The sequence below is a fragment of the Convolutriloba macropyga genome, chromosome 4, assembly GCF_964194025.1.
Source record: "Convolutriloba macropyga chromosome 4, txConMacr16.3, whole genome shotgun sequence".
Lineage (NCBI taxonomy): Eukaryota > Metazoa > Xenacoelomorpha > Acoela > Convolutidae > Convolutriloba > Convolutriloba macropyga.
In genome coordinates, this window is record NC_134471.1 from 61,018,263 (window position 1) to 61,035,096 (window position 16,834).

Genomic DNA, 16,834 nt, shown 5'->3' on the forward strand with positions numbered 1-16,834 from the left:
GTGCTCATAAGGATACAATGTTTTATTTTTAACATTATAAATTTTTGCCAGTTTATCAAGAGACATTGTCATAAAACTGTAACTATCAAAAACTTTTAATACACCTACTCTAAACATTCTAGCTTTATAATTTGTACTAGGTAATACATCGACTCTTCTCATAGCCTTTGCCATTATGAAATATTACAGGAATGAAGTTTTGTTGTCTATAATTTAAGTTACAAATATTACATTCAGGACCTCTATATCTACCAGTTTGGTGACAGTGATCTCTAACTTTATTAATACAATGTTTATTACAAATATGATAAGTATTAGTAGTATTATCATACAGTTTATCTTCTTCTGTAAATACCATTGTTTTATTAAACTCAATACTATGCTGTGTTTTTTTTTCGAATAAATCTTTAACAAAATCTTTAATACAGTTAGAACCAAAATATGATCTGTGATTACAATTGTAGTTATAGCCAACAGCAATAAATAAATGTTCAGATATTTTATATGTATTATTTCCAATCTTTTGACCTGTTCTTTTCATGTAACATTCAATATCGGCAAAGATAACATTCTTCACTTCTTGTTGTTTACGTCGATTCTTGAATTTGATTTGTTTTATTTTAGGACAAACAATCTTTGTTTGATTTGTAAACGGCATTCATGAGTTTCATTTTTATGTTGAGAACTAAACTAATAGGTGCAATTATCACAAAACCAGAATTTTGCGTGTTTGGCATTAGGTCTTTCTAATAATACCCCTATATTTTTAATTAGGGCACAGTGTTTTTCCCAGACTAGGATCCTAACATTGTCTCTACCTTTGACAAAGTTGGAGCATTTCTCTAAGCGTTCTACTTTGGCTACGTTGCCGTCTTGAGCAGGCCTGTAAAACCAAATATTAATATTATATTTATTTTGGATTTTTGTTAAAAAATTATGTACATATTCGTTAGCTTCCCATTCATCGACTAGGTTAGCAATATATTTATTTTCTGTAGTTGCATGTTCAGTTACAGGATGCAATGCAGCTAAAATACATAATCGTAGACAGTTAAATTTATTACTTCTAATATTCAAAATCGATTTTGTTTTATCTCTTAAACCTGGTGGCATTTTAAACTCGTCTAATATGTAATCTACTGGCTCACTAATATCCTTGATTAAACTTTTATTAGATTTAGTAACATGTAACTGCCTTTGATTAAGGCTTGATTTAATATTATAATTATCGTTTAAGACAACGTTTTCTCTCTAGTGTTTATTCATGTGTGTTTGCAGACCAATCTGATTCTTAAACTTATTACCGCAGACCCAGCAGACGATTATGGGTTCGGTTTTAGTTTTAGCTTCTGCTTTAGGTACAGGTTTGTTTTCAGTTTTAGTTTCAGTTTTAGCTTTGGATTCATTTTGAGTTTTGGATTCAGTTTTAGACCTAACAACGATCAAGTCGTCTGCGAAGCAGGTTTCCTGATCATCATCATCAGAATCAAACATTTTCTCTAATAGTTCCTTATGGTTGGGATTGTATGATTGATGTTTGTATAACTCTTTCTTCCTTTCAAATACTAAATCACAGACTTCGCAGGGGTTTACACTTCGAACAATACTTTTATTTGAGCGAGACTTGATGTATTTTATTAGGGGAAAATTTATTATTTTTCAAAAATAAAAAATGAAATGCAATAACTAAAATAGACCTTGGAAAGAATGTTGTAATAAATGTAAAGAATTAGAATATAGATTTTATATATGTGAGAGTGTAGTCAAAGTAAAAAATTATATTGCGCATTTAGAGGAACACAATAGAAATCCTAATTTACATTTAACCTGTAATATGTGTAAAGTTAATAAACATATTTCTTTTTTTAGATTTAGAAATGCAAAAAGTAAATTGTGTATTTACTTTCATAGATATAGATTTGGTCATACTAGAAATCAATTTAGAGAACATGTTTAAAAATATAATATCCGCGAACAACCTCCGCTCGTGGCAAGCCAAGCAGTTTCCCCCTGATCTGTGAGGCAGTTCTACTGATTAAGGTTTGAAGGGGGCTCTGCCCTTGGTGTATAAGATAAGCATAAGTAGAGTTATTTTGTATAAATATTATCAAAATTTAAAACTTATAAAAGAGTTAAGCTGGTTTTTTTATTCAACTTACTCTGAAAAACACTAATCACTGTGCTTCCACCGATCTCAGTGTTTTTGACTGTATACCCATCACAGTGGGTCCCATATACAGTCTCACAGCAGGGATCATCCTTTGTGTATTTACATTTATTTGTATGCTATTTAGAGTAGTGGGAAAAAGGGGGTATTTAGTCGTCTTCCGATTAGGAAGTGGCGGAATAGCCCCTTTTTCCCACTACTAACATTTCATTGAAAACAATTAGGATAAAACAATTGTACAAATGCATTTCTTTAATGGTTTCTTGTATACAATTTGGTTGGTGAAAATAACATTAACTACTTACGGAATCATAAGAAAAAACAAATTGGACATCGGTATTGTTCCATATTGTTCAAAAATAGATAGTCTGAACAATAAAAACTTAGCAGTAGAATCTGTCAAAGCTACATGTAGCCTATATCATAATTAATTTTGAAACAACAGATGAATAATTCGTCTTCAACCTTTTATTCAAAACTGAGCACTTGGAATCTCTGCGCTGATATCATATGTAAAAAATTAAATGACCGCGTGAGGTAATAACCTCAAACAAAACTGCGACCAAATTCAAGCAATCTTCATTTTCAGATATTGATTTTTCCAATGTTTCTATTTTGTCGATAAACTTCAACCAATTGCTAACATCATAAATCTAAGCATGCAACAAATTATAAAAATTCATTTGCATCTCGAAAAAATGGAAGAGTTTGTAAAACAGATCTTTTTATTAGTAAGGTCTTTTGACTTTCAGCGAGTTTGAACTTTTCAAGAGATACAATACTGATAGATTTGGTCTAATTACCTGAACTCGTTGGAAAAATTCACATTTATTTTAAATGAGAAGCAAAACATCTCATCGCAAAATTTTTTCATGAAACTAAAGCCATAAAATGTGTCTGATAATTTGTACACGAAACTAAAACATCCATACTGTTCATTAACAGAATTACAGTTTCAAATATATCTCATGTTGGAATAATTACATACAGCTAAAAACTAGCTGGATTTCTTTTATTATACTTTTCTACTGGAGCTTCTTATACGGGCGAAGAACATCTATTTGTTCAGGTGAAACACCCCATCGGAAATTGTTTTCTTTTCGGTACAAAGCAGTGTGGTGAATTCAATCTGCAAAACGGATGAAAACGAAATATGTTTTCAGAGTCCTGAGCAGTTTCTCCCAGCGCTTTTTAGGATATACTGTGCGCCATTACCCCTCATTTACTTTGCATATTCAACCAAAATTTGTGATAACTCTTTCTCCAGCTTTTTGAAAGTTGCAATTTTGAATATATATTCAAAAGTGGTGATCGGTTAAATAATTTGAAATACAGATTTTTTAGTTACTAATGCGTTTTCGTTTTTATAGGAATAAAATGCACAAACAAATACCTGAATATTATTTGAATCATAACATAATCATTCAAGAGCACTCCAAATTTTCCACTAGCGATGTGTCTCTCACTAACCCTGTTAATTGAAAAAATTTGTTTTCAAAGCCATAAGTCATGCTGTAAGATACAAAACTGATAGCTTATATAATGTGATAAACTTATTGAACAGATACGTTTTGATTTTCACGATGTTGATTCACAACGCTTGTCGCTCCTGGACCTGTGGACTTTAGCATCGCAAGACCCAGCTCATCTTTGAAATGTTGTATTGTTGATGATTTTCTTGAAAAACTGAATCGAAATGGTCTTTCGAGCTTTTACTGGAAACTAGAGCTCTGAAATATAAAATTTGTAAGACCCCTAAAGACCAATTTGATAAGATGGAACAATTCAACAAATTTATGGTGACTAAAAAAATTTGAACGCCATCAAGTGTCTCACTGGTGAACTATCATCCAGGATATTATCATCAAAGAATATAATTAACGGAAAAACTGTATAAGAATTGATCAAAGAGAAACGCCCGACTCCATCTCAAATCAACCTCAATTACAAAATTGATAACAACGCGCTTGAGTTAATCTCGTACCACCCTGCTATCTCCGGAAATATAGGCGCATCGGCAGTTGAAAACGCAGATTTGAAAACACGTGGCAGCCACGGACCGTCCCGTTTATACGCAAACGATTGGAGACGAATTTTCACTTGCTTCAAAGTTGGAATTATATGTCGCAGGTAAAACACTGCAGTCTCTAGAGGGCATAAAAAAAGGCCATTGCTATGTCTATATATGGAGTAGCCACCCTCCCCTACTCAGGCTTGTCCAGAATACGAAAGTGTCGCAAAAACGGTTTGCAGACAATGGCATTGCAGTAGGATGTTTTAAGGACATACTCTTGCTCTTGAAACAACTGACTGAACATGGTAGCTGTTTTGGCTACAGCGTGAATGCCGAAGTGTTGATTAGTAGTAAAAGAGGGATAAGAACTCAAAGCTTGAGGGCACGGAAATGGGAAATTTTGACGGCTGCCGCGTTCTAGGATCTGTAATAGGCAATGAAAAAATCCTATGAGAACTTTAATGTAACCACCGCTGGAAAGTATTCCAATTTGCTGAACAAATTTGCGCAGGTAGCAAAAACATCCCCTCAGAACGCTTCCGCACGCCTCGCAAGAGGCATTCAACAAAAATTAATTTTCGTGTCCCGGCAACGCCAAACTCACGGTATATCTTCTAAGACGAAGTAGCCAACATCGAAACGCTCGTCCTACCAGCGTTCTACGTATCTCCCGTGTCTCAGTCCGCACGGTGATTGTTGTCGCTACCAATCCGGGAGGACGAAGTCAACATCAAGGAGCCAATATTTTGCGAAGGGCAATAGATGCTTCGCTTACCGCTTGCGCTCTTCTTCAAGATGAAGATGAAGCAAAGGCTAATCTCACCCAGGAATGCATAGCGCACTACCAAGGAAACGCACGCCTGGATATTATCCAATCGTTTCAGAAAGATCTTATGGAAAGCCTTCAGACCTCGAAAAAAAGCCTTGAAATGGCTCACAGGTCTACTGCTTAAACGTTACGGTTTTACACTAACGGAGTCCGACTTTAGAGATGGGCATTTAATTAGATATAAAATTGAGGCAAAAAATACGCTCATTAATTGTAGTCCAAGTGGTGAAAATTCTACACTATCACATGGACTCCACTGTGCGAAGGAGGTATTCTTACATGGGATACAACGATGTCCGAGACACCTTTTTAAAACTCATGCATGACGTTTGCTATGATGTCGAAGTTGAGCCGACTCATCAGTTTCTTCAAAGGGAGTCCTTTATACACAAAACTACTAGCACTGATGAAAACGCGCGACTGAACATTAAGGTGAGTGGCCTATGGGAATCCGAGTTGAGCCGCTTTTTCTTCGACGTGATGATCCTTAACGCACTTGCAAAGTCAGGCCCGAAAACTCCATAGTGGCGTACAAGTCTCATGAGTGGTTGAAGTGCCTGAAGTATCAGAAACGAATACTTGACGTTGAGAAGTATAGCTTCAGTCCGAGCATGTTTTGTTGCATAGGGTTGCAGGACCGTCTGAAACGCGCACTATAGAACAACTAGCTAGCAAAATTGCTGAAAAGAAACACGAATCATACTCCGACGCAATTACGTACATACGCACGAGAATACTTGTTGCTCTGCGGAGCGCTATCGTATGTCTCAGAGGGTTCCGCGGTTCCAAACAGCCGGCCGACATTGATAGTTCTTGCAGTGACAAAGTGCGGGAGGGGAGACTAGATTCATAATAAATTCGCTCATATAAAAATTCAATTCTTTTGACGCATCTTCAAAAGAGTTAAGTGCCTTTGCTTCGAAACTATTTAGGATGCAGTGATGTTTGTTTTTATTTCTCATGTTGCAGCTCCAAAAGAGCTATAGTGCCTTGTCTTCAAAATATTATACGATGCAGTGATGTCTCATAGTGGGGGTTCACTATTCATCCATTGGACTGTCCTAAGCGGCTTAAGAGCAAACCCCTCTATTTTTTTCCATAAAAAATTAGAAAAAAAAATTAAAATCAATCATTGGGCGGTAAGTTTTACATAAGTAACAGGAAGGATTCAATTCCCAACTAAAAGTTTTGAAACTTTTTAGCTCGGTTGTGTTATGGCGTGGTGAAAATTTTGATCTCATCGATGGAAAGTCTATTAATCTGGGGTTTAAACACAACTTTTTATCAGCAAGCTTTATAGATGTGAGAATCAGCAAAATGTGTTAAGTAGTCAACAACGACTTGGCATCCGCTCAGTTTTTTATTTTTACGATTACATCATCAGTCAGAAACTAGCATTTTAAATTAGCTTAAAGCTTACAAGTGAAAATTATCGCATGCATTGTTACACAAAAAAAATCATCGTCCAGGAACACCGGTTGTCAAATTATCTCAACCTTTTTCCTTGACATAGCTTATAAACGGAACAATCTGCCTTCATTTTTCTGGAATGTAATATTCTGAGTTGAGTGTTCAAATTGCAACAATTTTAGTTGTTGTGAATAGAGAGTTGATAAAAGATTTTTTTCTACGGTGTTTGGCTAAATATGCAAGTGCTTGTATATATTATGCGTTTAGTCAAAATAATAGGTTTTTTCTATTTGATTAGAAAAGCTAGGTGGCTATTCGCAGCCTCATGTTCCAGCGTGTAAGAAAGTTTTAGCACAAGTCCGAGACTTTTTCAGGCAACTCAGTAATACGTAACCGTGTAATTTTTAGTATGTACAAATTTCGGAAAAATTGTTTTCGCTTTGTTGAATTTCTATGGCTATTTTCTTCCATGTAATATAGCAATGTAATATTTCTTTGCGTTTGTGCTGACGCTAAAATCGTGGAATATTGCATGAGGCCACTTTTCATATCAACTATGAGGCCCTTTCCTCTATAAATTATCAGGACATATTTCAAGTTTGTTGCTGTTCGTATCAGGACACATTTCAAGTTCATTTTCAGAGTGCTTCTGTGAATTGCTTAGGCATTAATCTTTGGTCTTTGTGATCTGAAATTTTTCAAATTTCTGACTGTACTCTATTTTTTTCAGAAGCAATGGCTCAACAACTTCCAATTAAGTTTCAGGAGCATCTTCAGCTAACAAATGTTGGCATCAATGTTAGCAATATCGGATTTAGCACTCTTACAATGGAGTCGGATAAGTTCATCTGTGTGAGAGAAAAAGTTGGAGAGGCGAATCATGTTGTCATTATTGACATGACTGATCCTACCAATCCAATTCGACGACCAATTACCGCTGACTCGGCTATCATGAATCCATCGTTCAAGGTCATCGCGTTGAAAGGTGAGAACAAATAAAATTTCCTGCATGGCTTTTAAAGTATTAGCACGCCGTTATTCAGGCTGATTTATAATTTTGTTTACGGTTTGCTTTTCCAAAATAAATATGGGTTCTGTTTGTGACAGCTGGTAAGTGGCCATACTCTACGATTTCTGTTCTCATTTTCTTTGGCTTCCTGGCTTCAATGTGATGAATCAACTGATCATCTGTGTAATTTATTGATGGGAGTAATAAGGATTTTTGAACACTGTTTTAGCTGGAAAAACATTGCAAATCTTCAACATAGAGATGAAAACGAAAATGAAGACGCACGTTATGGTTGAAGACGTGACCTTCTGGAAATGGATTAACGAGAAGACGCTCTCACTGGTTACGGAGGCCTCTGTGTTCCACTGGTCAATGGAAGGTGATTCACAACCGCAGAAGATTTTTGATCGACACGTGAACTTAGCACAGTCGCAGATTATCAACTACCGAGTTGATCATAATCAGAAATGGATGTTGCTAGTCGCTATCCAGGCCCAGGTTAGTTCTCGATTGTGTAAATTACGATTCGAGTTGTATAGTAATTTCGATCATGCGGTTATGTAACCAATTATCCTTCGGACTTCGGAGAAAGTTAATATCTCGAAAGATGCATCTATGCTAAATATTACATCTAGACATTTTCTCTCTTAATGGGATTATGAAGATACACCAGGCTGCTCCTGGGAGAAGCAAAATATAAATCAATTAGTTGTTTATTGTTGCGCACTTATATGAAGAGAGGAGGAACGAACGACATTATGGGAGGAGACATACATAACCTGGTTTAACTGGGCGCAAATTAATTTGAGGCAGAAATTGGCCTGCAGATGAAATTAAAGCTTTAAATATGTTAAAAAAAACTAATGGCGAAAAAAATAAACATGTTTCCTCGAAGCGCTCTAAAAATGAATTATATTCGTTTTTGCGATTATTTTTACGGGGTTGTTATTGGACTCATCCTGCGTTGTTACTACTCGAAGATAAGTGTTAGTTTTGTGTTAGATAAGTGTTAGTTAGTCTTTTTTAAACTCTTCAGGCTCTTTTTGAGCTGAAAGCAAAAGTGAGCAAAATTGCCCACTGAACGATTTTTATTAAGTGAGAGTAGCGTTTTTCATGCACAGCGTTGAATGATTGACTTTGAATATTTTCTTATGACAGACTGGTGCTTCGAACAAACGCTTTTTTGTCCATTTAGGTCACTTGTTTTTGTTTGTTTGTTTTTGTAGAGTTAAATTTTGATTTTGCTGCAGCATCTAACCCTCTACAGTTGATATTACAGTGTTTTTAAGTCCTAATAATAATTTTCATGGCCTAAAATTGGCTAATATTTTAAAATTTGTCGTTGATTTTTTCGTCTTTGGATAATTGGGCGAACTTTCTTGTAATCAGTGGATATGGTAACAGGTTTGTAAAATTTAAATCACGCATTGCGTTATTTTTTTTGAAGTGCAAAAAATTGTTTTTGGATGTTCTGCTATAATTTCTTATGTTATTTCTTATTTTTGTAAATTCAAAATTATGAAGATACCTTTTTCTAATTTTTGTTAAAAAAATGTTGGTAGCCTCATCATTCTTGTTTCTGCCAATTTTTGGCTTTTCGTATGTATCCATGATAATTGTATCCCATAATTTTTGGCTTTTTGGATCTGCCGTAATGAATGGCAGATTTTCTTGAAGAAGATTTCCTTTCCTGGTTTGTTTCTGTTCGTTTTGTTGATTTCGTTTAGTATGCTGGAGTTCTAAGAACATGCTGGAGGTACTGCTTCAAAAAAGTTGGTGTTGTTTTTGAACAGTCTCTTGGTGCTAGGTTGCAATGTTGAATGATCTGTTGCTTTTGTTTTTCAATCTTTCCTTATTTTTTTGCAAGTGGTTGAACTCATTCAATCAAAATTTTACAGGTTAATTTACAGGAGATATCTATCGGTACATTTTGCATTTCCTGTGCCACTAAAATTGGAAAATTTTGTCAGTGGTTATTTTCTTTTTGGATTTTTGATTTCTACTGTTTAAAACTTATACTTTATACTAAATTTTGTCGATGCCTGAGTTTTCTTATGAGTTTTTATAAGTTTAATAACGAACAGAATCTTGTTGATAAGTTCGCCAACTTCCGGCAATTTCTTAGTATCACTCCTACGGAGCATACTTGCACAAAAAGCCTCCACAAAAAGGATTACGACCAAAACTAAGAACATTGTAAATAAAAAACATGAACTATACAAGAGCTCGTGCAAAACTAGGCTTCATGACCAAAGATATATGCAAAAACAACGCAATAAAATAGTGACAGCAATCAGGCAAGCGAATGAAGACTTTCGAGAGTACTTTGAATCAATCTTTGCAGCACCAAAAATTTTTACAGAGTTCTGAATAACCTTTGTGGTCGAGAAAATCAGAAAACGCAAAAACTCATTGTTCAGATCAAACAAATAGAGATGAATTAGAAATAGCCAATGTTATAATGACAAATTCACAGATACAATTGCACTGCCTATTGATCCTTTATTACCAAATGATTGCCTTTCAATTATCTGGATGGGACCACTCAAATTTCCTGTATCCAAAGACCTTGTCTGAATTCGAACATTTCTTATCAAAATTACAAGGACACAGATCTAGATGGACTATCTTCGGAAACGTTATGGTAGCTTCCCTGAAATTTTATTAGAGCTTTGCAATGAATCAATAAGTTTGAGTTTTTCCAGATTGCTTGAAGATTTCGCGAGTTTTTCCTCTATACAGAAAAGGAAAAAAAACCATTATTAACAACTACCGGTCAATTTCTTTCAGTTACCGATGTGGTCTGTTCTGTTGTTGTTATAAACTTTTATATCCCAAGTAGTTCGGATTTCGTTCGCGTCAATCAACAAGTCACGCTCTCCTCGAAATTACAGAGGCTTTGCATCAGTGATTAATATAAACACGTCGATTTTGTTGGATTTGCGAAAAGCTCTCGATTTACTGTAAATCACCAAAGTCTGTTAATAAAGCTTGATCTTTATGGCATTAGGGGGATTGCATGAATGGAACTTTTTTGGATTCGGTTTTCAGACTGGTTTCGGTTTTCAGTTAGTACTACGAGTTCCTGAAGGGTCAATTCTAGGACCATTGTTGTTAATAATTTTCATAAATGATTATTCATGTATTTCGTCACTCTTTGAATCCTTTTGCAGATGATTCAATTAACTTGTATTCAATCGGAAAGATTTACTGCAAGTTATACAGATTGGGTGACCGTACCATGATGTAATATCGGACAATAAGTTTTTAGAAAGGCAAGACATTGTTATTTATCTGGGTATAACCATTGATCATTAGCTAACTTTTATGCATCATATACAGAATGTAGTGACAACGTTTCAAAGCATCTTCAAGACATCTAAGATTGCATCAAATGGTATCAAGAAAGTTTCTCATTCGGTTTTACAATGCTTATATTAAGCCAATTATTTTATATGGTCTTCTCGCGTATGGCTGCACATCAAAAACTCCGTTTATCAATTACTACTTGTTTTCAATATGCATAAAAGTTGATAAAATTTATTCTTTTGAAATCGAAATTAGCTCTTACCCGTGATTTATTTGAGCTGATTGGAGCATCAAATGCTTACGATATGTAAACAGTTGAACTTAAGTGTTGTACACAAGCAGTTAGCAACTGTTGCGCAAATGGTACTCTGAATTCTATGTGTTGCTAAAGATACGGAGTCTGTCTGAACAAGAAGGGTGGGCCGTTGGTCAGAACTATTAAATTACCTTCTCGGCATGAACCTAATAAACATGAGCAACTAGCCCCGAAGCATATTAGGAATTTAGTTTAAAGATGCCAATTCATTGATATTGTTTTTGAAACGGATTTCTAATTAACCGAAAAGTCGAGATTCTGAAGCACTTTCACTTGGGCCCTTACACATAGGGAGGGTACACTTTGATACGAGATTTTAATGGAATTTGTTGGTGTTCTTCAATTGCTCCAGAACGAAGATTGTAGTAATTATATTTGTCTTGTGGTCTTTCTTTTGTTAATTTTTCGCTTAACCAATTTTTCGTCTGGTCCATTTGAGTTTTCATCCTCAGAAACGGGATGAAGATGTAACGCCTGATCATTCGGTTCCCTTAGCCTTTTGGCTCAGTAGTCTCCAAGTATGTGATTCACAGAAAATGTTAATCCCCAACTCTGCACATCGTATAGGCCGTAAGGACGTGGCCCCTTGCAGTCAAAGAACCCGTCTTCCAACGTTGCCCCCATCAATTCCGCCACCTCTGCGCTAACCTCATGGTTTTAAAAAATATTTTTTGACTTAAAATTCTTACTAAAAAATGAGAATCTTTTCTGTTTCGCTCCCCCCCCCCCCCCCCAGCTTAGTGAGCATAAATTTTTTATGACCCCCAGGCGCACGTGCTCTTTTCTTACATAGTAACGTGCTATATAACAACATATAAATTGTAACTGGGGGTCATAAAAAACACTGGGGGGGATAGATCCAAAAATGAGGTTAAATATCAAATTGAAATTAAAACACGGTCAACAAGCCAGCTTAAGGATACAGCAATGAACTAATTGGCATTTGCTGAAATAATGGATCTCAAGACCCTCCAACATATTTTAAAAAATAGGATCTTTTTCGTTTGTGTCCCCAGTTTAGTAGGTGCATATTATTTGCAACCCCCAGACGCACGTGCTATATTTTTACGTAATAAATTTTTATATAATGACACGTACTCTCTAATGGGGGGGGGGGGTGCATAACGTTCTGGGGGCACAAACGGAAAAGAAATAAAAATTAGATGTCGGCAAGCAATTTAGCCTACAGTTTGGGATTTGAATACTACTTGAAAAATTTTTGATAGGTAAAAATCAGAATAAGCAGAAAATCTACAGCAGATTTATAATTAAATATAATTTTCAGACGGGTCGAGTTGTGGGGTCAATGCAATTGTACTCAATGGAGCGCAAGGTGTCGCAACACATTGAGGGACACGCAGCTGCCTTCTGCCAGTTCCGGATGCCAGGCAACCCAGAAGACTCTACCCTATTCTCATTCGCAGTCCGGTCTGCAACTGGTATGTTGTTCTATCTATTATAGTTTATACATCGGGAACGACAAGGTAGAGTGAACATTTATGATAGCAAGGTTTTTGCAGTTACAGTGTGCGACACGGGCTTGTTCACGTAGTATTGTGGAGATTCGATTTCTGCCATGCTGCATTGGTGGACTTTGTTCGGGAACTTAAACAGTGAAATGCCCTAGCGTCATGCTGTATATTTTGTATTGAAGAAAAAGATGAGTCAAAATTATCGTAACTGTAGTTCAAATTATTAATGCAGTTTCTTAAGAACGTCTTCATGTATACAACTTGTCAGAATATGGCCCCTTTTTGGTTATGGTAAGCAGTAAAAATTGAATCAGGAAACCAGCAGGAAACCATAATGGAAAAGTTGCAAATACTTGAGCTATAGAAATTCAGATATTAAGACGCAGATACGAAGCTCTTGTTAGATAGTGACGAAAATGGTTTCTTTCAGGAGGTAAGTTGCACATAATTGAGGTTGGCTCCCCTGCTACTGGGAATCAGCCATTCCAAAAGAAAGCTGTGGACATTTTCTTCCCTCCGGAAGCTGACCAGGACTTCCCAGTTGCAATGCAGGTAAATTCACGTCTTTTTTATGTATGTATCTTATGATCCAACATTGTTCCTAGATTAATCGAAGGTCATAATTTTTCTACCGACTTGAAAGTATCTGGTTCGAGATTCGAGAGCTCTTTTTCTGAAGCGCAGCTCTTCAATGGGGGTGCTCTAACTTTGTAAGATTAGCTTTTTGTTTGCTCCATTGGACTAGTTTTTTTCGGAAAAAATACCATGTTTATTTGTTTTTCAATGTCAAAGCGTCTGTCAACAGAACATCACACAACATTAAGATGCAGTTGGTATCGTATAATGCGGAGACATGAAAGATAAGAAACACTTCAAAGATTAAATTTACGAGGACTGAATTGTCAAAGCTTTTGTCTCTGCCGGCATAGAGAAGCTAGACCATCTTCAGCTGATATTATTCAAGGACGTTTAAATTTGATAGCAAGAGAGACCAATGCTTGCAATGCGTTCCATATTTCTTTAAATGTTTTCTTTATCTGTAACTTTTGTTTTGTAACTTCTGATGTTCTTACCCCAAATACTATTTCTGATGTTTTTACCCCAAATTTTGGAATGTAGCCTTCGGTCTACTGTTTATTGTTAAATCAGAGAAAGAAACAGGAAATATGATTTACTGTAAAACTAAAACAGCGCAGTCATGTTTTGTTTCCGACTAAAGTAGTTTTCTCTTAACTAACTTGAACTCCCTTTTCCAATATTTTCTCATTTTTTATGTAACTTTTTTGTACAAGAGATTATAATTGCCGTATACCTGAAAAGGTAATTCGCGTGTTCTTCTGCTCTTAGGGTGTAAATGTATTTGTGTTGTTAGGTGTCTGACAAGATGCACATGATCTTCATGATCACCAAGTGTGGCTACATCCACATGTATGACCTGGAGAGTGCAGTCTGCATCTACATGAACAGGATCTCGTCTGACACTATTTTTGTCACTGCTCTACACGAACCATCAGGAGGCATCATTGGAGTCAACAGAAAAGGTCACAACTGTCTACGGCAGTATACATTCAATATAAAAACCATGACACCGAATCTCACGTTTAAAAAATCGAAGATACCAAATATTTCATGTTGAATATCGGACAAAAACGACGATACCGACGGGGTTTTGTTGGTGATTTTTGTCCGGAAAACGCCGATATCGACTTTGTTACGCGCAAAAGCCGACGATCTCTTAACTAGGGTAAAGGTCAGATAGTTTTTGGGTGGTACTAATGTTCAAAATTGACCTACAAGCTTGAACCAAACCGCCAGGGAGCCATGATTGGGAAGAAGGTACGCGAATTTAAATCACAGATTAGAAAAACATTAAATGCGTAAAAATGTTACAAATAAATAATAGAAAAAAAAATAACGCAGTATACAGGAACTCGGCTAGCTGAACCAACAGTTCTCATTACAGGAAAGTTTGTTTCTTTTCTTATTCAGTAATATCTTTACCGATCTTTCTATCCCAATTCACAACCTGAAAACAGAAACCTCAAAACAGTCTCTTGCAAATCAAATTCAGTTAGAGATACCAATCTACTTCACATATAGGAATGTGCATGCAATTTATAGTTCTCAGCTAGAAATCTCTTACAGGACAAGTTCTTTCGGTGAGCGTGGATGAGGAGAACTTGGTGCCCTATGTCTCAAACAGCCTCAACAACCCTGAGTTGGCCCTCCGATTGGCGCAGCGTTGCAACCTCTCTGGAGCTGACGATCTGTTTGTGAAGCAATTTAACAATTTATTTTCTCAGGCTAGATACGCAGAGGCGGCCAAGGTTGCGGCAACGGCTCCTAAGGTTGGTAAATGTTTGCTGAAAGTTTTCAAATTTAATTGGCCTTACCAAAACAAATAGATTGACCAATGGTGTTTACTATTTTTAATTGCTCTTGAACGAAGTTCATAGCAATTATTGTATACGTGTGTCTTTTTTATGCAAAATTTTTTTTTGACAATTTTGACTCTTCGAGTGACTTTTACGCCCTTGACTTTTTGCATTTTCGCGTGTTCTAAAATTCTCTCTCAATCACAATTTCAAGCAGCTGAATTCAATTGGCGGTAATTTAATACTAAATGTCAAATGAAAAGTGCGCTGAAACTGGTGCCATTTTTTACTTTAAATCTTAATAGTTGTATATGTTAACCTCTAATGTGGTTATTTGAAGCGCACTATTGAACTTCTTAGTCCCATTGAACTTGGGACTATTGAACTTCTTAGTCCCCCCCCCCCCCCCCCGACTGAAGCAGGCTGCAATTCATTAGAGCTCCCACTAGTCGTTCGAGAGCAATTCTTCTGACTTTTAGTCGGTTGCCTTTACCGAAAATTGTTGCCTTTGATAAAAATAGAATGGGATTATAAATCAGAAAACATGACTACTGGTAAATCTTATGGAGAACAGTTTAGCAAAGGGAGAAAGTCAAATTGAACGAACCACTGAACCACATACTGTTTCCTCTATGCGAGTAAACTATTGGACGGCCAATTTGAAAGTTATTTTACTTTTTCAGGGTATCCTGAGAACGCCTCAAACGATACAGCGCTTCCAGCAGATACCACAGCAGGCTGGACAAACTACAACACCATTGCTACAGTACTTTGGAATCCTCCTGGACAAAGGACAGTTGAACAAATTCGAAGCCTTAGAGCTCTGCAGACCAGTGCTGCAGCAAAACCGAAAGCCACTGCTTGAAAAATGGCTCAAGGAAAACAAACTCGAGTGCTCGGAGGAATTGGGAGATTTAGTGAAACAAATGGACACCACCCTGGCATTGTCCGTATACCTTAGAGCCGATGCCCCGGCTAAAGTTATCCAGTGTTTTGCCGAAACTGGACAATTCAACAAGATCGTGCTCTACGCGAAGAAAGTGAACTACCAACCAGATTGGATATTCTTGCTTCGAGCTGTGATGCGAACGAGTCCAGAACAAGGGTTGCAGTTTGCAAAGATGCTGTTCCAGGATGATGAGAACCTAGCTGATATCCGTCAGGTTGTGAATGTATTCACGGAGATGAACTATGTCCAGCAGTGTACTTCTTTCCTGCTTGAAGTGCTCAAAGGCAACAAACCTGAAGAAGGTACTTCGTTCTTAAATTTACTGGCACTGGTTTTATGTAATAAGCTTGATTTGTTCTGAAAAAGACAAAATCATTATTGGCAACTGAGGTGTTTCGTAAAATTTTTGGGTCCGAAAAGTGACACCCATAGCTAGATTTTGTTCAATTTGTGTTTCAAAGTGTAACGTTATATTTACCGTTGCATCAGAGTAATCCGAACTTCTTATGAACTTTGTCTTTGTATAAGTTATGATTATTAATTGCTCTCAAACGAAGTTTGTATCAATTATATTAGTCCTGCCAGTCGTTTTTTATGGGATTTTTCGCTTCACCAATTTTTCGTCTGACGCATTTGACTTTTCGTCCTCAAAAACGGGATAAACAGGTAGCGCCCAGCGGGCATTAAGTGATCTTAGAGCCTTTCAGCTCATTATTCTTCAAGTATGCTATTCACAGAATCTGTTTTGGAGACTTATACTTATGGTGCGACGGGCGGTTCTTAGAGATTGACTCCACCCCCCCCCCCCCACTGTTGCCACCCCATCAGCCCCCCGGTGCACCCCCCCCCCCCCCCGCTGCGGTCACTTACGCCCTTTCAATTAAGCTAAAGCTAGCCTCACTAAACCGTGCCTAGCTACTGACAAAGCCAACTGCTCGCCGGTCATTTGAGAGCAATTCACCCGACGTTAGTCGGTTATGTTTA

General features: G+C 36.7%; 1 protein-coding gene across 1 annotated transcript in view; it reads left to right on the forward strand.

Moving 5' to 3' along the window:
* Nucleotides 1-7,154: 7,154 nt before the first annotated feature.
* Nucleotides 7,155-16,834, forward strand: part of LOC142337801 (clathrin heavy chain 1-like) — a 64,024-nt gene continuing 54,344 nt past the window's right edge. The window contains exons 1-7 of the mRNA XM_075387323.1: nt 7,155-7,405; nt 7,659-7,927; nt 12,340-12,493; nt 12,957-13,078; nt 13,899-14,067; nt 14,672-14,874; nt 15,585-16,152. Of these exons, the coding sequence (XP_075243438.1) occupies nt 7,156-7,405; nt 7,659-7,927; nt 12,340-12,493; nt 12,957-13,078; nt 13,899-14,067; nt 14,672-14,874; nt 15,585-16,152 (1,735 nt within the window). The 5' untranslated portion in view covers nt 7,155. The remainder of the gene's footprint in view (nt 7,406-7,658; nt 7,928-12,339; nt 12,494-12,956; nt 13,079-13,898; nt 14,068-14,671; nt 14,875-15,584; nt 16,153-16,834) is intronic.